The 26868-nt window shown below is 39.1% G+C and overlaps 2 protein-coding genes across 5 annotated transcripts in view; one reads left to right on the forward strand and one right to left on the reverse strand.

Annotated features, from left to right (window-relative positions):
- The window catches only part of IFIH1 (interferon induced with helicase C domain 1), a 55453-nt gene extending 48559 nt beyond the window's left edge, over nucleotides 1–6894 (reverse strand). For both annotated transcript variants that reach the window (XM_047721926.1, XM_047721925.1), the window contains exon 1: nucleotides 6442–6894. In XM_047721926.1, the coding sequence (XP_047577882.1) occupies nucleotides 6442–6894 (453 nt within the window). The remainder of the gene's footprint in view (nucleotides 1–6441) is intronic.
- A 432-nt stretch (nucleotides 6895–7326) lies between these two features.
- The window catches only part of GCA (grancalcin), a 48856-nt gene continuing 29314 nt past the window's right edge, over nucleotides 7327–26868 (forward strand). Inside the window, exons 1-2 of one of the 3 annotated variants that reach the window (XM_047721930.1) lie at nucleotides 7327–7466; nucleotides 7965–8045. In XM_047721930.1, coding sequence (XP_047577886.1) covers nucleotides 8025–8045 — 21 coding nt within the window. In that variant the 5' untranslated portion in view covers nucleotides 7327–7466; nucleotides 7965–8024. Of the gene's footprint in view, nucleotides 7467–7523; nucleotides 7666–7964; nucleotides 8046–26868 lie in introns of those variants that run through there. The other 2 variants (XM_047721929.1, XM_047721931.1) reach the window with 2 other exon arrangements.

The following is a 26868-nucleotide window of genomic DNA, read 5'->3' on the forward strand; positions in this document are numbered from 1 at the left end:
GAGAAAAAACTAATACAAGCCACATTTAGACCAGAAAGAAATTAGACAGGGTATCATCAACCTGCTGTGTCTTGAAGAAAGTCTTCATCCTTCTGGGCCTCAGCTTCTGCATGTGCAGAATGGGGCAAATGAAAAGAAATTTCGGGGCTCCCCACCACCTGCACATTAGGCACACCCGGGGAGCTTTAAAAACACTGATGTCTGGGATCTACCCCCAAAGATTCTGACTTATTTTGTCTGTGTTAGGAAGCCAGAATTTTTAAGGATCTCACGATTCTAATCAGCAGCTTAGATGAGAAATGCAAACTTACTTGCTCTCAAAGGTCCTTCTGAACATTTGTCCACCTCCTACATGTATAATCTGGGTTGACTAGCTAGATCAATTGTTTCCTATTAAATTTGTGTATTTTCTAGTCCTATAAATATATCCTATAACTTTTTAGTTTCAGATATTTGCTTGCATTTTTGGAACAGTGCCTGACACAAATTTAGTGTTAGTTATTATTATGGATGACTGAAGAAAGCATCAACCTTTATAAACACTTCACCAATGGACAATACTTAGTACAGAAGATGCAGCATGATTTCTACCCAGCGGGTACATTTGTCTTACTAGATAATACTTAGTGATGTTATTATAAAGGCTTTGCACCTATTAAACCAGAAACCCCGAAGAAGGAACCAATATTAACCCACTTTTCAGACCAGAAATCCAACACACAGAGAATTCCAGTTACCTCCCTGAAGCCACAAAGCTAGTAAAGAGCAGAGGTAGAATTTCATCCCAGGCAACTGACTTCAGAGGCCAAATACTGCCTTCCTGAGCTATAATTATAGCTACTAATTGTCTCCAATTTTAAGCATTTTCTGACAAGAAGTGGGTAAGATGACTACTGGACTTAATAAAATTTAGGTGATTTCAGTCCATCTCCCTCACAGCTTTTCCTAAGCAGATTCTTGCTGATTTCTCACCTTTTGTCTAACTTCATTAATCTCCTAATGGAAACTTTTTGTCTTCTCTGGTGTTTGTAACATCTTTATTATTATCTGCTAACTTAAACCATAGTTGCTAAAGATGTTTTAGTAAGACTGGTTTGAGCACCTTCTTTTAACTCAACCATTCCTATTTTTAATTACCTCACTCTTTAATCACCTTTAAATCCATCTGACAGCAGTAATCAGAAAGCATTTCTCTAAAAAGAGTGGGACACTGTAATGAATACTCTCATTAAAAACCTAATTATATTATTGGCACTAAATCTTCTTCCACTATTAATTAGTTAAGTTGATTTTAACTATAGAATTACATTTGTCAAGCTTGCTTTGTCCTTATTGAGTTCAGGCAGTTGAGGATCATTATGTCATTATTTCCTATGAATATTTTTATTATTTGAACAGTGGAACTACATGTAACACCTATACAATTTTAGCAGCTTCATCAAGATTCTGAATTTTTAAAGAAGTCTTCTGAGTTTGGGTGTTAGAAAGTAGCATCAGCTCCCTTTGAAACAGCCATATATATATATATATATATATATATATATATATATAATATGTAAATACATATATATATTTTTTACTTAATCTGTTCTTCTAAAACATACTAGAGACATTAGATCCCAACATTAAACTTGATTATGGAAATTCTTGAGAGGTGAGTACTTAGACTTAAGACTTCAACAGGACATGTAATGATTCTTATGCTCCCCCGCCACTGAGCATTTTCTCTAAATATAAAATATCTATGATACATTTTTAACTAATTTATAGGATATAAAATAAATATGAATTGGTTGGTAATACAATTACATGCTTTCACATTCTAAATTATTTGATCTATGTTTTTTCTTTCCAACAGAAATCAATGATATTTCCACTAGGCACTGGCTTGCTGACAAAATTGTTTGATAAAAATGTTTTCTCTCCTTCATAAAAATCTTAGATAACAATTTAAATATAATGGTGATTTTTTTTTTTAACACAGCAGAGCTCAGCTCTCATACCAGTAAATCAGGAAGCAAAACTTAAGTTAAAAACAAAGAATTTTTAAAAGCTGGTTCCTCAGGTGCCTGGGTGGCTCAATCTTTAAGTGTCTGCCTTTGGCTCAGGTCATGATCCCAGGCTCCTGGGATCAAGCCCTGCATCAGGCTCCCTGCTTGGCAGGAAGCCTACTTCTCCCTCTCCCACTCTCTCTGCTTGTATTCCCTCTCTTGCTGTCTCTCTCTCTGTCAAATAAATAAATAAAATCTTAATAAAATCTTTAATAAAATAAAATAGTTCCCCATAAAATAAAATAAAAAGTTCCCCATAGGAAGGGGGAAAAAATAAAACAAGGCAAAATCAGAGAGGGAGACAAACCATAAGAGAAGACTGTAAATCATAAGAAATAAACTGAGGGTTGCTAGAGGGGAGGGGGGTTGCGGGATGGGATAATTGGATGATGGACATTAGGGAAGGCATGTGATGTAATGAGCACTGGGTGTCATATAAGACTGATGAATCACTGACCTCTACATTTGAAACCAATAATACATTATATGTTAGTTAATTGAATTTAAATTTAAAAAGAGATTAAAAAAAACTAGTTCCCCATAAAAAGTTAATGTGCTGGAGGGAAGGGGAGCAGGAGGGATGGGGTGGCTTGGTGATGGACATTGGGGTGGGTATGTGCTATGGTGAGTGCTGTGAGTTGTGTAAGACTGATGATTCACAGACCTGTACCCTTGAAACAAATAATACATTATATGTTAATAAAAAAAGAATTCTAGCTAATAAATGTAAAAGGAATAACATTAAAGAAAAGTTAATGTGTTTCTAAATGAATACATATCATCACATTGACATAACTAACTTCTTACTAGTACTTTTTCTTCCTAATAAAATTCTTACACATACTAATTTACCTGACAATATAATGAGCTGGGAGAGACTGACTCATGTTTTAGCTTCATATAAAGACCACTGGACTTGGTTTCTAGCTGGACTTAACAAAGTATCTCTGGTTCTCCCATGTAAATTGAAGGCATATGGGGTCTTCCTGGACTCTGGATGTTTAATGCTTTGAACTGGCTGGGACTGAAACATGAACCTCTCTTCATCTGCTCAGACTGATATTAAGACACTGGAAATGTCTATATGTTCACTTCTTTTCCAGAGTTCATGGATGTTTAAGTCAATGGATGTCAATGGATCTCAATGCCAAGAGGTCACGAAGCAGCCTAAAATAAAACAGGTCAGTACAGGGGCAGCCCCTTTCTATTAAGGATCATTATATTATAATGATCTGTAAAGTGATTCTGGTATTTATTGTCGACTCTCCAGTATTTACAATAGTGCCTTGCATACACTAGACATTAACTATTTATTAGAAGAATGAATACCGATCAACACTACAACATAAGCTCCATGACTGCACAGACAGTATCAGCATTATTATCTAGTCTTTTCACCACTGGCATGATATCTGCCACAAGATGTCACTCCATAAATTTAAACCGAATGAATGAATAGTCAATCCATTAAATAAGTTTCTTTGGGTAGTTGCTGGATACAAAACTAAATCTAGGATAATTTCCAGAGGCTCTGGTGTATGAAGGGCAGGGGTTGCAGGGATGGACATGAGAACCATAAACTAAAATGACAGACCAAGTAGAAAATGTCTGCTAGAAAACAGAAAATAATTATAATAAAATATTTTTTAGAAGTCCTGACTTCTTAGTCAAATATTACTTTAGGATATCCAAAAGCAAATTTGGAGATCTTATGTCCATCATCCATCCATTTCCAAATGCCTGGCAAGGTAATCCATGACATCACGTGTTCTTATCCCTTATCCCAGACAACTTGTGGGAAATAAATTCAATCAGTCAGTTAATACTTATTAAGTACCAGTTCTATACCTAGTCCTGGCTAGGTTTCTAAAGATGAAAGACATAGTTTTTCCTTGGAATCCCAGTTTAATGCAGGGGCTTTAAGCAGATCTTAGTTTCAATTGGTTGATTCACCTAAATCTCTGAAACTTTAAATTCACAAGGAGTTGTAACCAAGTGAATGATGGTAAAAGTCATCATCGTCATCATGTCAAAACAACGCTTTATTATTATTAATCCTTAAAGAGCTTTTTCATAAACATGATTTCTCATTTGTATTCGTTAAGGTACCATGAGTGAGAGGAGATATTATGTCCATTTTCATGGGTAAATTTAGGATCAAGGAACTTAAATAACTTGACCCAAAGTAACACACAGAGTAAGAAACAAACATAGGTCTCAAAACCAGGTTTCCCATTCCAAATTCTCATGTTTTTCCCCAGTACACTTTGCTGTTTTGAGATAAATATTCATCAATGACCCCCAGATCAATACAGATTCTTCTAAACCTAGTGCTTCTTTCTCACTGTCTCCGATAGCTTATTTTTCCATTGTCTTTGATAGCTTTGATGATGATACATGTAAAACGACATGTAGACATGATTCCAGAATGTCACAGAGACACTACTCCGCCTCAGAAAGCTTCAAATGCATAGCTCCTCCATCTTTCAGAGCCTCTTTTGAAATATGAATTTGAGGGAGAGTTTGGGTTGCTTTGACTTTAACTGCTACCCAGTACATAAATGTCCTTTTACTCTACATCTTCTTTGTGTCAAATCCCTTGCATTACTGCTAGCTGCCTCCAAGCTTGCCAGAATCAAGAACTTGGATAAAATCTAGCTGGCGGAAATTCAATCCAAGGCAAGGCAAGGCAAGGCAAGACAAAAGTGATGCTGATAGGCAGAAGTATTTAGAGTAAATAAGGAGAAGTGCTGTTTCGCTGGCAATCGGGACATCATACCCACCAAACATAAACAGCTTTGTGGTGTTACTGGACTCTGTTGCTTCTGGACTTCCTAACAGCTACTGTGGCTGGAAATGCCATCTTCCATCTCCAGCTGGCTTGAAGGCTGCATACTGTCTTCCAAATTAAGATTCTGCCACAGTGATGTACACATTTGTCATATCCAGCTGGACTACTATAATGCGTTCTAGCTGGTTCTCAATACACAAAACTACATAAACGTTACAGACAACAGTGTAAAGTAATTTACTTGTTGGGAAAACCAGCCATCAAAATTAGATGCATGCTTGGGTCTTTGGACAGGCCCTATGGCTGTCAAGTCTACAAAGGACTATCAACTTTAGTTGCTAAAGACAAAGTTACATCACAGGCTAACATGAGACCAATGTCCAGAACTCTGCAATGCAGACAAAAACAACTGATGAATCCAAAAGAAAGAAAGAAAGAGAGAGAGAGGAAAGAAAAAGTCAGAATCATAGCATGTTAGATAAAGCCTTTGACTTTTACTCATGGGTTTGGTTATTTGCTTACGTGCTTTTCAAAATAAGATATTTATTTACTTACAACCCAGAATAAGTCATGTTCAACATAGGTCAGCATTTCTATACTTCACAGTACATCCTTGTTCATTGAAAAACAATGAACAAAAAACATTACATTAAGTGTAAAGTGACCTGTAAAATTCACCTTGTCAAAATGCCTTTGCTAAGATGAAAAATTGCAACTGGCAACATTTTTTTTCCAATAAATTATCTACGACTTTTAATTCCCAGAGAATGTCATAACTTCGATCAAAGAAAAAAAAAAGTGTATGTGTGATGTAATTTCTCCATTTGGACCAAGATCAAATGGCATAATTTATAATAATATAGGCCAAAGATTGGCAGTTTTTTTCTGTAAAGTTCAGATAATGCTGTAAGCTTTGTAGGCTGTATGGTCTCTGTTCAACTGCTCCTAAAGTGCGAAAGCAGTTGTAGTATGTAAATGAATGAGCATGGCTCTGTTCCAATAAAACTTTCTTTATGAGCACTGGAAATTTAAAAATGTGAAAACTATTTTTATTGTTTGGGCCTGCAAAAACTTGTAATAGGCTAGACTTAGACCATGGGTCATGGTTTGCTGATACCTGTTCTATCGAACTATATAAAGTGAGAGGTAAAATTGTAGACCACCAGAACCAAAATCCCTAAGTCTGCTACTGCTTTCCGGGGACACCTTGGGCAAATTACATAACCTACCTCAGTTTTCCCATCTGTAGAACAACATTAATAACCTTAAAAATCGTAATGAGTCATTGGGAGCATGAACTCTGATCATAAGTTTTGCAAATGATGCTAAGCGCCTATAGTAAGTGCTCAATAAATGTTATCTATTAGTATGAGTTACTATTTTGGAGTTAACACCTCTTTGGCTTCTTTTAGTGAAAGGATTAGAAAAAGAGCTTTCTTTGTACTCCAATTCTCAAAATATGTTAAGTGCCTAACTATTCTCTTCTCAAGAAAGGAGGGAACCAAATTTACCCAGAGATATCCAAGAACATTTGGAGTGGGGCAAAGGCAGGAGCAGCCCCGAGTTACAAACTCTGCCTCCATCCGAACTGACACCTACCCGATTACGGTCTTCATTTGTCAACAGTTTCTTCTCCACACACTTATCCAAGACATCTCTAACCAGAAGTCTGTCCACCAGGGTGGGCTGGAGGAGGTTCAGCAGTTGGAGACACTCATCATGAGCATTCTCGGAGGATGGCGAAGGCAGGTCAGTGAGCTCTGGGTTCAGGTAGCGGGCGGCTAAAACGCTACCTGCTCTCTGAAGGGCCACCAGAAATTGTCTAGCCCAGCCGGGGGGCCAGCCTCCCTTCTCCAAAGCGTTCAGAAGTTCATCAGCCGCCTGCATGTTCCCAGCGTTGACCGCGGTCCTCTGGATCTGCTCCTTCACGGCATCGGGCAGAAAGTCCAGGTAGTCCAGCACCGGCTCCACCTGGATGTAGGTTTTCACTCTGGCCCTGAAACACGAGATGAGATAGCAGAAACTCTTGTCTGCAGAGTAGCTGTTCGACATCTTTCCTCTCGCAGCGAAGGGAGAGGATTCTCCCCAACAGACGGACGGTTTGCTTTTCTCTGCTCAACAGGTGAGCTGGGTGTCCCGCGGTCGGTTTGGAGCCGCAGGGTCCGCAGCGCTGTGCCTGACGAGCCAGTGGCCCGCAGGACCCCCAGGGCGGCGCGCGGGGCAGGGGGGTGCTCGGTCGGCCGCACCTGAGCAGGGGGCGGGTCTCAGGGACCCGGCGGCGCGAAGCTGCGAGCGGACGCGACCCCTCCGACTTCTCGGCTGTGCTCGCCCTGGCCGGGGACCCAGATGCCGCCGCCGCCAACTCCGGTGGGAGCTTTGAGCCCCGCTTTCCGCAAGGCAGTTCTTGTAGTTCGCCGGAGTTGGGTTTCTGTTTCGATTCTCCGCGTCCTCCTCGGGCCTTTCCAGACGTAATCCGCCGGGGCGGGGATGTGCGGGTTTCCCAGCGCAGGAGACGCCCTTCGGTCGGGCTGTGGCAAGGACAGTGTTTTGGTGGCAGGCGCTGTGGGAAACGGAAAAGGAAAGAGAATTCGAAAGCCCGCGATTCAGCCACTCTCCGCCCGTAGGTATTTTGACTTTTGTGCCTCAAAACTCAGACTTCTCTCCCACAGCCTCTGGCATAACCGCCCCCTCCCCCCCAACCCCGTCAGCGAAAATGTGGAGGGCTTGGAAGCGCGTGCTGCGGGACTTCCCGGTACAGAAGTGAAGAGAAACAACCCCGGACCCTGACGCCACCAAGGAGTTACCCTCGGCGGGTGCATACAGGTGAGTTCTGCCCCACCTCCCCCCCCCCCCACCCCGGGTCTGGAGATAAGATGGTCACACTGTAGGAAGCAGGTGGAGAAAATAAAGCTACGAAGACATCTTTCCAGAGAGGTGTGAACCCAGAGCCCCAGAATGAATGAACTTTGCACCCGGTCTAGAGTAAACCTGACTTCCCGTGGGTCCGCCCAAGCCAGCTCTTTCCTCTGAGAATTTGTGGGTATGAAAAAGAGGGAATAATGATAAAGGGTTTATTTGACTGCCTGATGTGTAAACTGTAGTATTTGTTTGGCTTTGACCAGGGCCTGGTGACAGACGCAGAGGGACTCTAACCACCAACTCAGTTTAAGAGCAAGCCAAGAATGTTTTCTATCTCCCAGCCTGTAAGTTCCCCATATTCTTTAATATACAACTTTCCTTTAATAAAACAAAACAAAAATCCCCAACTTATTTTTGATATAGCAGCCATTCTTTTCTTGGATTCAATACAGAAAGTTTTGGCTGAAGCAGTGAGGAACTTAATTAGCAACTAATGTACCAACTTGTAGTAAACATCAACATTTGTCTATGTCATGAGGGAAAAAAAAGACACCCACACTGAAAAATGGCAGCTTCGGTTCAGTACAGAAGCCACATAAAAGTGAGTCCTTCAGTTTGCTACTCACATTCTGTGGTCCTGGGGGCCTGTGTATGCTTCACCATGAGAATTTCTTGGTCTAGAATTATGTGGAGAAGGGAGGGGTCAGTTAAGCCATTAAAAAGATACATTTAGGAAAAGTAATCTCTTAGCTAAGCATATTCAATGAAGTTTAGATAGGACAGGGGAGCCTACTGCTGCTTTGGACTGGATAAGAGAAATACAGAGTCCTTGTTTTTCTCAGAGGCGTACAAAATACTCAGTTGAGCTCTTTATAGCATGTCATCTTATTTTATGCTCTAATTCTATTATATAGCTAAGCTATTTTCTTCCCTGTAGGATTGTAAGCTGCTTGAAGAGAGGCCATGTGTACACACTAACCAGTAGAATACAAACAGTAGGAGGTCCTAACCAGTAGGTCCTTGCTGATTACCCTCAATGGGAATTTTATTTGCCGTGACCTTAGTGGCTGGTCTAATGTCAAACACATAGTGAAAGTTACTGAAGTGAAATAAACTTTGGCCTTGCAGGTGGACCTGCTTTATATTATTCTCTTCTGTTTCTTCATAAAATACCAGTATGTATTAATTTTGGGATTTGACCTTGTACCTAAAAAAAGAGAGAGATTAAGGGGTCAGTTGTTTAAGTGTCTGACTCTTGATTTCAGTTCAGGTCATGATCTGATGAGTTTGTGAGATCGAGCCTCACGACAGGCTCTGCACTCAGTGGTTGGTTGGCTTAAGATTGTCTCCTCTCCCTCTGCCCCTCTCCCCACTTGCTCACGCTCCCTCTCTCTCTCTCAAAGTAAATCTTAAAAAAAGAGATTAAATTATATGTTTTTACAAAAGTATTCAAATGATCGATTTTAGTTATTGGGTCTATGAAGATATCTTTTAGGACTATTCCAAGAAATTCCCTCCACCCCTGCCCTGGAGGTGCTGACAGGTTTCATTCTGTACATTAAAACAAAAGCCAACCAAGCAACCAAAAACCATTCTGTCCCCTGATGCCCATTCTTCTGTTCTTGAATGTCAATCACTGGAGGATACAAAGGGATTGATGGCTAAATATGGGGAAATAATGTCATCATCCTAACACCGTCAAATTGCTATTTGGATGACCGAGGGTCAAAAGTAGAAGCTTACGTGTTTGGTGTTCAGATTATGTCATTCATTCACGTAGTCATTTAAAAATATTTATTATAAGTATTTACAATATGATCAATGCTGCTCTTGTGTAGTTAATAAAACTGAGCAAAGCTTCTAATTTTATGGAACTTACATTCAAGTGGAAGTGGGAAGACAGATACCAAATAATAGCTAGAAAATAGGCAATGTGCCACTTGGGAACAAATCCTAAGAGACCTACAGTAAGATCCATTCCTAAGTATTTTGTTGTTTTTGTTGCTATCATAAATGGAATTGTTTTCTTTATTTCTTTTTCACATAATTTGTTGTTAGTGTATAGAAATGCTACTGATTTTTGTACATTGATTTCATATCCTACAACTTTACTGAATTAGTTGATTAGATCTAACAGGTTTTTGTTGGAGTCCTTAGGATTTTCACTGTATGAAATCATGTCATCTACAAATAGAGACAATTTTACTTCTTTTTGTCCAGTTCTGATACCTTTTATTTCTTTTTCCTGCCTGACTGCTCTGGCCAGGACCTCAGTACTATGTTGAATATGAGTGGTGAAAGTGGGCACCCTTGTCTTGTTCCTGATGTTAGTAAGACCTAGATAATAATGCACACTACAGTTTCGCCAGCTGATTTTTCATATAGACACCCTCTAATTCTCACCACCAGCATTTCATAATATCTATCAATAACAATTCATATTTACTCTCAAGTAAGAGTCACTTTGAGAGATGAGGATTGAATGAAGAAGACTGAGTGTGAGTATGAATACCAGAAGGAAAATGGAAAGGGACCTCTTTTTTAGGAATCTTCCATAATCTTGATAGGACCGTTCTGGAGGGAGGAGATTGAAGGTGGAGAAAGCCAAGCCTCAGTCTCTCAAAATGTGTCTTTTTTCTTTATCTATAATTTCGCATTGTGATTTAGTTTATTTTTTGCTTTTTCTTTGAATAGATGTTTTCCTCTGATAACTTTCATTTTCATTCTCCCCTTTGTTTTCCAATTGTAAGTTTCTATTTCCTTTCTCCTTTGAGGTAGGAAGTCTTGTCAATCTATGTCTTTCACTTTTCTCTAGACCTGCCTTTTCTTTTTAAACCCAAAAGAAATATTTCAGTCCCCATCAATTTTTAAAAAGTCACCTGTTGCATTTTGTTCTCTAAACAGTAATTCAGGAAGATATGAGATTACAAATTCCTGCTGTTATCCAACTTTTCATCTGAGATTTCTATAGCTGAGAAATAGTAAAAATCATAGCTGCCACTTCTTTGACAAACTAGAACTACAATATAATAGCAGTATGCTTTTTCCCCTCAATTAAATTACAATAAATCTAGTTCAATAAGGAAATGCTTCTAATATTGTTTTTCTGTTCCTTTGGTTGTTACCAACTTGTACCAATAAAGTGCCGACTCTGTTTCATTTAAAGCTAGGTGTCCTTAACCTAGCAGTATGGTGCTCTGATTAAGCATGATGACCCTGAGCCAGAACGTCAGGGCTCATACCTCAGCGCTGCGTCTTAGTTGCTGTGTGGTCTTAGGAAAATCACCTGAAGTTTCTCACTTGTGAAACAAGCAAGATACCAGTACCAGGCCAGGCCATAAGGTTGTTCAAGGGCTAGACTGTAAAGCACTTAGCACCAGCCCTGGCATTTTAGGTGTCCAAGAAGTAACTACAAGCAATGAGTTAAGAGATGGTGCTACCTCTCAAAGAATGCACAATTTATACTGGAAACAAATTAGTTATGTACATAAGCCTATATAATAACTAGCCGTATGATTGAGTTTTTAGATAGGTTCCCTTTTTGCAAGAAACAGAAGCTGATAGACTGATTTAGCAGAAAGTTTATTGAAAGGGTACTGTCATAGCTTTATATTTCAAAGACAGAAGTCCAAAACAGAAAAAGGAATTTTAGCTAAGTTTATTAGATCCTAATACTCATTTCTTAATTATTTCTACCATTTCAGTTATAAAATTCTGGTTTTAAGCATGCACAAAGTAAAAGTGTTTCTATATAACAAACAATGTTGGGGGGAAAAGTCAGGAATCAGTGAAAAATTTTCCAAACATCTATTTTTCCAAATTCTTCCTCTATAGCTTAATCCTTTCAAAACCGTCACTTGGACATGTTTTTGTTAAAACAACACCTATACCTCAAAGGCATAGATTGGCCTTTTTTTTTTTTAAACTTTATTTTAAAATTAATGGTTAAAAGCAACTACAGCCAAATATAACTAGAGTGCCATTGTTTTTTCCTTGAAATTATGGTCGATGGTTAACTGGTAAAAACACTTGGGGTTAGATGTCTAAGCCTGTGTCCATTCTGAATGAGAGGTTGCTATTCTAATCACTTAATATATACACCTCTACAATTAGTTAAATATCTTTATTTCACCTGCTCATATTATAACTGACAAAATTTTGAACTAGAATGAGTTACTGAAATCAAGCATTAAGATAAATTAAATCAATCTTTTTAATTTACTAAACAAAAGAGGGTTAAACTAAGATTTTTCTAAAATAATAAAGTGAGGGTGCCTGGGCAGCTCAGTCGTTAAGTTCAGGTCATGATTCCAGGGTCCTGGAATGGAGCCCCGCATTGCATTGGGCTCCCTGCTCAGTGGGAGGTCTGCTTCTCCCTCTCCCTCTCCCTCTCCCCTTGCTTGTGTTCCCTCTCTCGCTGTGTCTCTCTGTCAAATAAATACATAAAATCTTTGAAAAAATAAAATAATAAAGCATTATCAACTACAAAATGTATTTTATTATTAATGCACTGGTTTATATCAGTTACATTGAACAATCTTATTTCATCTTCATCTGATGCCTATTTAATTTTTATTTCTATTTTATGATACATTATTATAGTTGTACATGTAAAGATTTTCTAAGTATATATACTTTTTATTAGGGTCCATGTTTAGATATTTTTGCTGATAAGGAATCAGGAACAAAGTCAAAGTACTTGGAGACTTGGCTTTAGAGAGCCATCTAAGGGCTAGAAGTTGTGATGAATTTGAGGAGCAGGATTAGTATGAATAGAAGAAGAAGATGTATAGGGGAAGGGAGAGTGAACTCTGAGCAAAGAAGGGAAATTCAACATTTAGATTTTGAAAGTGGAACATTTCAAGTTACTAGCATTGCTTTGTGAAAAATGTCAGTATACTAAGTTAACACTAAGTTAACACATGGAAAATGAATATATTTCATATTTTATTGCCAGATATGCAATGGGATATAAAATATATTCTTGAGTTGAAAATTTTTTTTAATTTTTTAAAATATTTTATTTATTTGAGAGAGAGAGGGAGCAGGCAGAGAGGCAGAGGGAGAAGGAGAAGCAGACTCCCTGCTGAGCAAGGAGTCCGATGTGGGGCTCAATCCCAGGACCCCGTGATCATGACCTGAGCTGTAGGGAGATGCTTAAATGATTGAGCCACCCAGCCTCCACTTGAATTGAATATTTTAATAAAAGTATGTTCTATTTAAGAAATAGTTTTTGTTCACTGTAGAAATTTGGGAGGGGGATAACGCAATGCTGAAGAAGATTATATTAGTTGCTTGTAATCCTATCACCCAGAGATAGGCATTTTTAATATTTTAAGTGTATTTCCTATGAATACTTTATTGTGTAAATATGGGTATTTGCCTGTGTGCATTCAACATCTCTTCAACAGACAGTGAACTAAGAGAACAGTGAACTGTGAGGAAGAGATCTCCAAGGAAGTGATCTCCATTGGGAGATCATGTTGACTTGCCATGGGGAGAAAGAGCCTGTGGCAGATTCCCTACAGCAGGGATGGCCAGGATATTTGGGCAGCAATGACTAATATTGAATAAAAAGTTCATTCCTTTGTCGTACTTGCCATACTGACCCTTCTTGGCCCCAGATCTTTCTTAAAAGTCTGCCACATATAACAGTTTTGTGTTGTGTGCTTTGGTTAATAAAGGAGAGCTAGTGGCCCCATGTAGTGGAGCAGAGCTGCATAGAAAGAAAGTGTAGCTGTTGGAAGTGAGACAGGGAACATGGATCAAGAATTCCATCCAAGGGTGACAATGAGAGCATAAGCCCTCTAGGAATCCTCAGAAATCTTGGGAATAGCGCCAGACTTACAATGCTCTCCAGGATGGGAAGGGCCATCTCAGTAGACATGCTTTCAGCTGTAAGATAAAAAATGCCTGAGTAAATGAGGCCCAGTCAGAGGGATTGATTTTTCTCACATAACAAGAACAGTCAGTGCATTCGTTGTGTCAGAATTCAAGGATGTGTCCTGTGATTTTCTTGTTTTTTCTCTCATGGTTTCAGAATGCCTACAATGGCTACAAACATTATTTCTTCCTACAACCTCAGATAAAACATGTGGTGGTGGGGGGAGCATAGGGTTTCTCCCATTTGCTTCCTCCCAGCAGTGAAGGAAGAAAAGATCCCAGGAGTTCCCCAGTAGAATTTCTCATCTATCTCATTGGCCGGAACTGGGCTGTGCCCTCCTCCCTAAAATAAAGTGAAATTTGCTCAAAATTTAAACAATTATGGTATTTAATAGTAAGGCATTGTCTGTCATAGAAGCTTAAACCATTTTATTTGAATATGAAAATACAAACATGACCCAAGGAGGGCTAGAAAAGCCTGTTTTCAGGCAGCTTTCCCTGAGAGCACACGCATTGTCCTTGGAGAGCGCCCCCAATGGGAAGTTCCAAAGCTGCCATTCAGTTCCTGTGTCCCCAGAGTGAGCTTAGAAAGTTGTTCTCAAGCCCAGCTAGCTGCATATTAGACTCACATGGAAAGGTGTATACAATTATACATTACATCCAAATCCATTGCATCCAAATCTCCACAACTGAAACTTTAGAGTCAGTTATTTTCCCTTTCAGTTCCACTTGTGATTCCTCTCTCTGGCCAGAGGTGAGAACTAGGGGTTAGGGCCAGCTGAGAGGACAGCCGAGTCTCATTATTCATGGTGGTCATGTACTATAAAGTTGTACTGAATTAGTGAATGCTGACCTGCTGTTCCTGGGGACATGTGCAATGAGGTCACACTCTGGTCACTACATTTCTAAAACTGACCAATATATAACCTTGTTTTGTGTGTGTGTTTCCATTTAAAGTCTCCTAAATTAATATATATTGTTGATTCATTAACATTGAACTCAGAATTAAAAGCACTATAACTCATACCTGAGTGAAGCTTATCTAACACATATTTTCTCCGTGAGACACATCACGATTTTCCTGTGCTTAGAAACACCAGATAACACTTCAGAACTATGCTCGGAGGCATTTCAAACAGTGAAATCACTGACAAAAAGCACAAAAATGCCAAGAATCGGCACTAAATATACCACAAAAAGGACACTTGTTTACGGTTTGAGAACTGAGACAAGAAGGCAGAGATTCGCCTCGTTCGACCCCTGCTGGGAACATGTTCATTGGGCAACTCACATTTTTCATGCTCTGCACAGGTCCACCAATGATCATGAAAGCATCAAAAGTAATGATTTGGGGATTACAAATAAGTTTTAGTGAGTAAGTAGTTTCCTGGTCTAACCAAGGGAATATGAAAACCTCAATTATGTTTTGTATACATATTCCTGAATCATTTGTATTCAGTTTAGCTAAAGCCATGATGTAAATGAACATATATTTTCAGTAGTTTTCTGAGAGATATTGTAACTTGTAACATTCATCTACCAAATCAATTGACCTGGACATTGTCAGATATTTGCTTAGAATAAATGGAACCTACTATGCATCACAGAAAATATATACCTTCTTGGCAGTAGCACTGTGAACACTTCAGAATGTCAATCTCCAGCAGATATTTGGAAAAAATGAATCATATATAAATTCAGCTAAAAGGTCATCTTGGGGCCTGGGTGGCACAGTTGCTTAAGCATCTGACTTTGGCTCAGGTCATAATTCCAGAGTCCTGGGATTGAGTCCTGCCTCGGGCTCCCTGCTCAATGGGGAGCCTGCTTCTCCCTCTCCTCCCCACTCGTGTTTGCTCTCTCTCTTTTGCTATCTCTGTCTCTCCCAAATAAATAAATAAAATCTTTAAACAAATTAAAAAAAATTAAAAGGTCATCTAATGTCTGTAAACTTGAGAGAAGATAACAAGGGCAAAAAATCTGAATCTGAGTGACTTTAGAAAAATTTTTGCATATCTTATACCTGTTACCTAGGCTTTTGGTAGTTCTCCAACCTATTGGCTCTGCAAAGAGAATGAGGGACAAAGGTTGGAACCCTTCTATCATTTGAAAAAACTACCTTCCTTATGTTAAGCAACTGGAATTTCTTATACTTTTTGTTAGGCAGTTAGTTAGACATGAGCAAGGAGAGATAAAGCAGGTGCTGGCCATCCCTGAGAGCCACCCCCAAGGGTTAACAGGGATGCCTTCAGAGCAACCTCTAAGGGCTAACAGAACAGGAAAGACCCAGCCACAGAGCTGGCTTAAAAGCTACAAGGGGATGTCTAAGAGCTGAGTATGTACACAAGGGTCACAGCTTGCCCTTAAGTACCTTTAAGATCACAACAAAATTCATTACACATCCATAAATATGCAGTAGATAAATAAATAGAATTATAACCAAATGCATCATGGTGCCTTCAAGAGTTAGCATAGGTCATATGCATGTGCAGAAGCCAAAATGTTAAATAACCACCAGCCATCAATCAAAAATGTCAATCAATGCCAAATTCACACGTTCACAAAGCAGGCTTAAAAGGGTGCAGCTAGAGCTTCTGGGGCATTGCCACTATTACTCTGGCAGTGGCCCACTCTCACTCTTGAATCAAGTGTATTGTACTTATCTACTCGATAAACTCTCCCCATTTTGGGGTCTCCAAATCTTTGGTGATCTGGGACAAGAAGAGAGCAACAGGGTTTTCCCACCATGAAGAGGGAAATTAGGAAGATTATCAGGAAATCAAAGTTTCACACATAACAAAGCTCCATTGGGTGGCCACCTTTACTACAAGTCCATCATACCCTTGGTGACCAATATTCAAACCATAGTCTGAGGAAATTTAATATGACATCCCCCTTAGAGGGGGATGGAAAGAGGTTCAGTGGGCTAGGCTCTGGGCCCCATCCCTACCTCAAAGAGAGCTGATCAACTTTTCTAAGTTTTATACTTTGGAATTGAGATGAGAGGAACACTTAGAGGAGAAAAGCACCCTGGTGGTGGCAGGAAGTCTGGTGGTGATACCTGGAAACAGTACCTGAAGATCTCCTTCTATCATCAAACATAGTAAGGGCTTTCCTCTGGCCCAAGTTTCAGGAGAAGTGTTTTAAGATTTATTTAATTATTTATTTGAGAGGGGTGTGGGGGGGGGGGGGGGTAGAGAGAGAGGGAACATGAAGGGAGGAGCAGGAAGAGGAGGACTAGCAGATTCTATGCTGAGTCCAGAGCCCAATACAGGGTTCTATCTCACAACCCTGAGTTCATGACCTGAGCCAAAACCAAGAGCTGGACACTTAACTGAGCCACCCAGGCACCCCAGTAAAAGTATTCTAAATTGACATTACCTGAAGTCTTTCTGGCATCCCTGAGGCAATTCTTCTCAGGAAGACTAGGAAAGTTAAACTTTGCCCTGAATAAATGCATTATTTTGGATATGACAGTGGCTAATCTCTTATGACCCCAAGGCCCTGACTAAATTAAAAAAATAATAAAATTGTCATGACAGAAAAAGTCCATATTTTCCATATATTTGGAAAAGCATTTGAAAATGTCTGTGCTAAAATACCAGAACATAATGTATTAAGAATTCGTTAAAAACAAACAAACAAATATTGTACCAGAAGCGCCTTAAATGGTTTCCCAAGAAGTAACAAATACGAGTTCAGGCTGGCAGCTGCCTTTACCCCATCAATTTTTCGTAGAACCAAATATTAGCAGGGTTGGGCAAGTTCTGGAAATAATATACCATATTGTAGACAGAGGGAAAGGGATTTCTACACTTGTTATAAATGAAAGAGTGCATGTGTAAAATCAGTAAACGAATGAATGATACACTATTTACTCAGGCTGCAAACTATACCACATTTTAAAGAATTAAATGATACTAAAACTTATATCTATATTATTTATAATTGTAATTAAATTGGTTATTAAAATATTTTAAAAATGCTTTTGTAAAATATTTCCTGATTACAGCTAAAGTAATTTAATCTTTTCTCCTCTAAATTCCTAATTAGAATGTGCATTTGCCTGTCAATAATGCATATCTGTGTTGAGGGTACTTAGACTAAGGGGGGCTTACACAGCCCTTCCCAACCTTTAGAACTGGTACAAAATTGTAGAACTTCTTAGTGCAGTTCCTTTCAGTGGGATGATTCTTTCTCCCTCAAATGCAGTAAAAGTTTCAAAAGGGACATATTGTACTATGTGAGAATTGTTTTTTTTAAATATGGAGTGGTCCAAATTATTTTATTACTACCAATGATCTGTTTAAAAAAAATATTTCAAGATGAAGTATTTGCTATTTCAGCAGATGGATAGAGGTAAATAAGGCTGCAGGCATGGGTTGAGAGTGATATTCTATTTAATACTTTTTAGAAATCTGTTGTTTCTCAGGAATAGACTGGTTAGGTGCACATAAATGTGCTGTATGGTGATTAGGAATTAAGAATAATATTTACTATTTGTGGACCACCACAATGAATTGTAGAGAAAACCTGAGCTTCTTCACAAAATGAATTCCAAATGCCGGCCCAGGTTCTCTGGTGGGACCAAGAACTGCCTGTGGCTCATTATGGAACTTTGATGACCAAGTGACTCCTCTGGGGTGCTCAGAAAGGGGAAGCCTTTGGGCTCCTTCCTCAGGCTGTGGTGTGCTACCTGCCAGTAATTGTGTTGCCTCTGCCGCCCTCTTGTGGGCATTTTACTATCAAATAGTAACTGTCGGAACGGATTTGGCTGGTGTCAAGGAAGTAAAATATAACTATGAACAATATAGATTTTTGACAGATAACAGAAAAAGTAGGCCATATGTATTTCCTAATGGGAAGATAAAACCATGACTATAATTTAGTCAAAACCTAAAGTACTATATTTTATAAAAGCAGAGAAAAACATAGAGGACTCCTTGACCTTCTAGTAGGGAATATCCCCATTTAACAAAGGTTCATAGAAACCGAGCTTCATAGAAGTTGTATTGCATTGCCCATGTCACACAGCCAGCAGGTGAGCTTGGAGTCAATTATCAATCTCTAAAATATTTATTGCATAGTTCCTTCAAGAGTTAGCATAGGCCGTAATGACTAGAACCAACTGTTTTAATATGTACATTTTCTTATTTTTCCAGTATGGTGAGGCCAACGTATCAGAGATGATTACCATTGATAAGATAGTTTATTACAATTTCTGAAAGGAGGAGGCACACCTTCCTATAGAGAAACACAAGAAAGCAGCAGGGAAAAGACGAAAGCATGGGCAGAGCCTTTATTGTGGTTTCTATGGGAAAGGCAAAGCAAGATAGGTAAGCAGAGTTAGAATGGACTAGTTTGAATAATTTTAGAGGACTCTGGGGCATAGAGGTTATCCCTCACTGCCCGGTGTCTGGCCCTGGGGACACTAGTGCAGAAGAACACTGTCATTTGGGATTTAAGAGCCAGAGAGAGGAGGTAATTTAGGGCAGGGGCTGTGGATTGGCTCGTTTACATATGAAAGGTGAGTCATTTGTTATCTCCAAGAATTGGCTAGTCCTGGGAGGGCCAGTCTCTGTAGTCAGAGAAGTTCTAGATGCCAGGGCATCAAGAATAAAGGAAAGAAGATGATAAAGTAAATACACCAATTAACAAATTCTCTTGAACTCAGAATCTGTGTGTGTGTGTGTGTGTGTGTGTGTGTGAATGAATGAAATCAGTAGTAATAAAGAGAAATCCTAACTCTGACATTGATATTAATTTTTTATCTGTATGATGTGGTTAGCTGATAGGTTTATACATAAATGTTACCAAATATCAATCAAGAAGAAATGTCAAAATTGATCTAAATATCAGCTGTTTTTTTTTCTCTTTATTGAAAACTATAACAGGGTCAGAAGCTTGCAGATAAATGTTTTCCTGAAAAGTAGAGATCATAATTACTTATTTCAAATTTATACTGAAAAAGATCTATTTTAGGCACATGCTTTTCCAGCAGAAATGACTTTTGTTTCCTTCTAAACAGTTTTTATTTTGTGTGCATATTTATTTAAGAAAATGTGCAGGAAGATATCTTATATCGGAATTTGAATTTAAAGAACCCTTTGGTCTTTTTATCCATCTACCTAGTTATTTTTTCTCTGTGTCCCCATTCAGCCCTTTTGGTAACTTCTCTCCATTTAATTATGCTTTCTGATATCACTAACTACCATTTTCAACAATTTATGAGCAAACCATTGTGTAAAGATTCTGTTGCTAGGTTACATTCTCCTTTAGTGGAATCATGGTGGCTGAATAAAAACCTTGGTTCCTGTTCTCTCTCTCTCTCTCTCTCTACCCCCTACACTCCCTCTCAACACTATATAGCCTATTTATTTAATCAACTCTTTGGATTTAATTCACCATTCAATATAATTGTTCTATAAATATTTACCCTATACAGTTTACCTGGATTTCTGCCATACCTTACAGAAAAATAAATGGGTTGAGTCTCTAATTGAAGTTTTTGGGGCACCTGGGTAGCTCCGTAGTTAAGCATCTGCCTTTGGCTCAGGTCATGATCCCAGGGTCCTGGGCTCGAACCCCATGTCGAGCCCCATGTCGAGCCCCATGTCGGGCTCCCTGCTCAGAGGGTAGCCTGCTTCTCCCTCTCCCTTTGCCTCACCCCCTGCTTGTGCTCTCTCTCTCTTTTCCAAATAATAAATAAAATCTTTAAAAAAGAAAAGAAAGGAAAGTTGTTAAGTTTTGGCAGGATTGTAAGTTGTAGAATTTCTTTTTCTTCAGTGTATATGATATTTTCCACTTGCTCCTCCTGAAGGTCCATGTCTACCCTCTACTTTGCACTATGGCCTGGGAGGCTGATGTTTATGGACTGCATCCACTTTCCTTCCCTCTGGCTTCTGATTGAGATCAGCCAGTGGAAGTACTGACGGGAGATTAGAGGCAGGGAAAAGACTGAGGTTGTAGTTTTGGTCCCCTCAGCTCCCTTCTGCGCAGTTAGTTCATCGTGTACCCCTCTACTAAAGGTCATGTGTCAGATGGCCCTCTCCATACAGCTACTGTCTTTAGGTTTCAACACTACTTCTTTGTCTTGCCCTCTCATCCTAAGTGCAGTAACGGATCCTCACTGAGGCTTGCATTGAGATGCTGTACCATTCATTATTGCTGCCTGTTAACTACGTTAACACCTTTGTAAGTGGTGACTTTTATTAGAGTTCCTCAATTACAATGTTTGAGTGTGCCATCTGCTGTTTTCTGATAGATATGGCAGCAACTGAGTTTTTTGGGTAGAGGTTGGAGAGCAAAGCAAGTGTCCTAGGCAGGTTAAATAGAGCAGATCTTGGATGCGGCATTAACTGTGCTCCTTACACGCACCCAGTTTGCGCCTGGCACCATCACCAATCGTGGATCCTCATTTATATTAGTATATATTATAATTCCAATCCTCAGGGACTGCACAAGAGAGTACCAAACTGTTATCTTTTTATTCAGTTCAGTTTTTAATTGAGGATAGTTGAAGCAATAATGTGTTATACAGCTTAACTCTTGCTTTAAGCAACTTCAAAATCTCTAAGCATGGGACTTCATCTATCCATTCACTCATTCAAAACTATGGGAGCATTGTCATTTTCCACAGATGAATTAATCAGGTCATGTTTTGTTTTTAAAATATTTTGCAACCATTTTGATGTGTATCTATCTCCACAATACAACTTATTACTATCTTAGTTTCCTCTTAAAATATAATTGGTGCTACTAATGTCACAAGATTTTGGGGAAACTCACATATGAAAATGTGTGAAATAGCTCTGAAAAGCATCATGTGCTATATAAATAGATTTTAATTTTTAAAATTTCTATTACCAGATCTTTTTCCTACCAATAGTTTTACACTGATGAGGGTTGGGGGCGATCTTATCTTCATACATATGCAAAACACCTAAGGATTGGTATAGAAATGGGATGATCTCAGCTTTAGCCTGTCCATAATCTGCTTAAGCACTGGGCCACTTTTATTTTTATACTTTTTTAAAGCAGGTTTGTTAAGCAGAGTCCATGGGTTTCATTCTGTACTTCATTTATCTACTATTTTTTAGAGAGGGAGGTGGAGGGAAGGGCAGAGAAAGAGGGAGAGAGAGAATCTTAAGCAGCCTCCATGCCCAGTGAAGAGCCGACCCTAGGCTTGATCTCACAACCCAGGGATCATGACCTGAGCAGAAATCAAGAGTCATGGTTTAACCAACTCAGCCCCCAGGTGCCCCCCATGTTTATTGTTTTGATTAAAGTATTTTTGTTTGTAACAGGACAATTCTAACTTAATTCACATTGTATGTGAGCAAAGGAATAAGCACAAGGTAAAGTAAGTATTCAATCAATATGACTTCATTTTTCACTTTCTAGAAAGTCAGTTTTATGAGCATATGATCCTATGTTATTAATATGGAGTCCAATTGATGTTCACAAGCATGAAACTTGGATTTAACGTTGTCTGAATAACAAATTATTTTATAGAGGCTATTAATCAGTGTTTCAGCTTTATATATATTTATATATATTAAAGATTTTTAATTAATTATTTGACAGAGAGAGAGAGAGAGAGAGATCACAAATAGGCGGTGGGGGGGGCAGGCTCCCAGTTGAGCAGACAGCCTGATGCGGGGGTCGATCCCAGGACCCAGAGACCATGACCTGAGCTGAAGGCAGAGGCTTTAACCCACTGAGCCACCCGAGCAACCCACTGTTGCAGCTTTTATTGAGCATTTGTTTGTGAATACATATTGTAGTCAACATTTTATATATATATATAAAATTCTAAACAAGTTTGAGTTGAACCCAAATTGCTTGATAGGGCTTAATGATCCAAGTGAGGAAGCATATATTCAGAAACTACCATTCTTCACCTCTCTGAAGAGCCCTGTTGACACTTTTTGTATATGCATTATTGTTTTCTAAATTGGTTTTGAGTTTGTGCTTCTGCCAAAAGAGTACTTAATATTACCAGAATCAGAAACAAAAAAAACCTGTGTTGTTGAAAGCTTAGCTGAATAAGGTCAGTTTGTCAAGTGGCTGGTCTCTGTAATAAATGGCAAATAATATTTACTTCTTTCTTATTTGGAAGCTTATTATTTTTCTCTGTCCTCACTAGTGGGCATTAACCCTTAGGCATTTGCAATTGTTTTAGACTTATAATAAAATTATTACTGGTTAGCTTCATTTTATACTGTCAAGTTTTTATGCCTTATACAAATAACACACATAGAGCCTTCATTATTCCATAAAAGACATTATTCCATAAAGACACAATAATTTCTGGAGGAAGTATGATAGTTATTGCATGCATATCAATTAAAACCATGGCATGAAATCTATATGAATACATTTTAGCTAAAATAGATAAACTCAAGAGCAGATCCAAGGTGACGTACAACAGTGGATGTGATGACTAAGTGTCCCCTGTTTCTCATCTTTCAGATTTTGTGTGCTATAGATTGAACTGTGTCCCCCTAAAATTTATTCGTTGAAGCCCTAACCCCCAGTGTGATGGTATTTGGAGTTGGGAGTCATTTGATGGTGAGGTTTAGGTGAGGTTAGGAAGGTGTGACCCTCACGATGGGATTAATGTCCTTACAAGTAGAGACAACAGAGAACTTGCTTCCTCGGTCTCTCTCCACTCACATACTGAGAGGGCACAGCAAGAATGAGGAGAGGCCTTGTGTGGACACGGCAAGAAAGCAGTCATCTGCAACCCAAGAAGAGAGTTCTCACCACACATGGATACTGTTGACACCTTGATCTTGGACTTTCAGTCTCCAGAACTGTGAGAAATAAATGCCTGTTGTTTAAGCCAGCCAGTCTATGGTGTTTTGTTACAGCAGCATGAGCTAAGACATTGTATGTATGTTGTTTCTCAAGCTACAAGGATTTAAAGTTTGCCAGAATCATTTTGCATATGTAGTAAGCTATGCCTTTTATCTATTAGGTCAAAAAACTATTTCTATTATTAATTTTTTATGGGAAATGATATAAGAGGCATTAATTTCTTGGACCCCTTTTATTTCATTATTAGCATTAAATAATTAATTTTCACATTAGGGCCATTTTGGAGGAATCCTTCCCACCTTCCACACTAAGTTCTCCCTTATCTCCCAATAGTTGCTGCGTATGTAACATACGGAGAATAGCAAGGTTCATTAAGATGCAGAGCATCTTAATGGGTGGTTGGTAGCTGTTCACTCCATCCAGCCTTTCAGATCAATAACCTACCTGACACTACCACTTAATTTCATAGACATCTCAAGTCTAACATGTACAATATTGGGTTTTGATTTGGCCTTGCCAAACAACTCTTCCTCCAGTCTCTACCACTGGCAAAGATATACAAAGCAGGACTCTAGTTGAAGTGGTAAGGATGATTTCAAACCATAATATACTATTTATACTATTAAAAATAGGGAAATAATAATAATAATAATAGTAATAGTAATAATAATGGGGAAAAGGTCCAGTATGAACTGAATTCAACTTTGATTTGGACAGAAGGGACTGGGCATTTGAAAGCAAGAATGAGGGGCACCTGTGTGGATCAGTCGGTTAAGCACCTGCCTTTCAGCTCGGGTCATGATCCCAGGGGCCTGGGATTGAGCCTGCTTCTCCCTCTCTCCCTTTGCCCCTCCCCCTGCTTGTGCTCTTTCATTCTCTATGATAGATAAATAAATAAAATATTTAAGAATAAATAAATAAATGAAAGGGAGAATGAGAGAATAAGGAAGGGGTAAGTGAAGGCTCTATAGTATTGGGGAAATGGAAGGTTACAAAAAGCAGGAAAAGGAGTTTAGTCTATGTGAAATCCATCTGGGTTTTGCTTAAGGGCACTTATCCAAGTTAGACTTCTGCCCTCTCATAGAGACTAGGAGAATAAGCCCTATCTTCAGATGCTGACTGGAACAAACAGTAAATTCTTTAGGTAGCCTTGAGTTCTCTCAGGTAAGTGCTTTAAAAGGGACTAGAGTCATCCTAGGGATGCAGCCTTGAGCTGTCAAAATATGTTAGTGTTTGTTCAATTCTTTATAGGCCAGGATTAAAGCCTAGTCAAGAAGGGGGCTCAGAAGAACCTGGCTAGAGTTTGGCCAGGGAGAGAGTATTTGTCACCATGTCACCGAAAAGCCAATCTGATAGCCATCAGTAAATCCTGAGGGCTATCTCTTAAAAACAGAAAACAATTTCACCACTTCTTACCATCTCAACTGCTGCACCCCCGGTGAACACCACCATCTCTAAATTACCAACAGATTGCTATCTGGTCTCCTTCCTTCTATGCAAACCCCCCTTCAGTCTATTGACAACACAGATGAAAGAGAGATCTCTTACAAATTAAGTCACATTAAATCCTGCTAAAGCTCCAATTCCTCAGTGGCTTCTAATCTCACGCAGAGTATAAAGTCTTTACGATGGCCAGTAAAGGCCCAGGGTGATCTGCCCCAGTGACCCCTGTAACCGCTCTCAGATTTTCGCTCTGGCTCAATCCATGCCAGACTTACCAGCCTTCTTGATGTTCTCTAAATAGGTCAGGAGGCTTCTGCCTTCTGCTTCTGCCTGGAACATTCTTACTACAGGTAACTACACATCTAACCTACTCATTCCAAGTCTTTGGTGAAACATCACCTTCTTTGTTTTTGAGCAGTATACCCTCCCCTTCTTAATGAGGCTATCTTGAGCATCTCATTTCAAACTGCAACCTATTCTGTCACTGTTCCAGGCTTGCAGGGTTCTTGGCTCACAGAGTCAAAGAATGATGCTCATGGACACAAAAGGGCACAGTGATAGTTTATTAAGTGAATTATTATATTTATGTATTATATTTTATATTACATATTATATTTAAGTTTATTACGTAAAAGAAAGAAAGCTCTCTAAAGGGAGAGGGGTCCCCCTGTGGTCTCCCAATGATGTAGTTTTTGAATGTTGATGAGGTCAGATCCAAAGGCCAAAAAAGAATTCTTGAGATGTCTTTAGTGCAAAAAGGTGGTTTTATTAAAGCACGGGGACAGGACCTGTGGGCAGAAAGAGCTGCACTGGGGTCATGAGGAGTGGCCCATTATATACTTTGAAGTTGGGAGGGGGTTAGGGATAGCGTCAGCTTCTAAGGAATTTTGGAAACAAGGTTTCCAGGACCTTGAGGGGGTTAGCTGTTGTTGGGAAAAGGTCATTTATTACTGTCTAACAAAACCTTAGTTATGAGAGAGTTATATATGAGATATATATTGGTGGGTCGTGTGATTGGGGATGACTGCTAACATGTATCTTGGGGGCAGGGGGTGGTTAGAGATAAAGGAGGTTTCCAAAGGAGTTTTTTTTTTTTTTAAATTTATTTGACAGAGAGAGATCACAAGTAGACGGAGAGGCAGGCAGAGAGAGAGAGAGAGGGAAGCAGGCTCCCCGCTGAGCAGAGAGCCCGACGCGGGACTCGATCCCAGGACCCCGAGATCATGACCTGAGCTGAAGGCAGCGGCCTAACCCACTGAGCCACCCAGGCGCTCCTCCAAAGGAATTTTTATATGTTAAAGTAGACTTACAGGATCCTGGAGGTTGGGCTAAGATTGGTTTTTGCCCTTAGTAGTGTGTCAACATCCAGGCAGCTGAGTCCCAGAGGAATGTCACTCTGCCTGTTTCAAGGACTTATCAATGGGCTGTAAGTAGTAAGGGAATTTAATAATTTTTCTTCTCCTTTTATTTCCCACATCATCACCTTACTCCCCTCATCTCCGTTTACATTTTCCTTTTGTTTTATAGCATTTTTCATCTCCTAACATACCGTCTACTTTATTCATTGTCTTTACTTATTGTTGTTTGTTCTCCTTGCTAGAATGTGAGGTCCAGAAAAGCAAAAAATTTCCCCCAACCTTGGTGTATTTTTTTCTCATATAAACTAGGGCTACATTATAGATGTTCATTAAAATTTCTTTTAATTAATGAATCAGTCTAAGTGAAATTTCTTAATGATATAAAATAAGCTCCATGGGGCACCTGGGTGGGTCAGTGGGTTAAGCAACTACCTTTGTCCCAGGTCATGATTCCAGGGTCCTGGGATGGAGACCCACATTGGGGCTCCCTGTTCAGCAGGGAGTCTGCCTCTCCATCTGTCTCTCCCCTAGCTCATGCTCTCTCTCTCACACACTCTCTCAAATAAACAAATAAAATCTTTTTTAAAAATTGTAAAAAATAAAATAAGCTCCATTAATGTTGTTTTTCTTTTTCTTTTCTTTCTTTCTTCTTTTTTTTTTTTTT

The sequence above is a fragment of the Lutra lutra genome, chromosome 3 (assembly GCF_902655055.1).
Source record: "Lutra lutra chromosome 3, mLutLut1.2, whole genome shotgun sequence".
Taxonomy (NCBI): domain Eukaryota; kingdom Metazoa; phylum Chordata; class Mammalia; order Carnivora; family Mustelidae; genus Lutra; species Lutra lutra.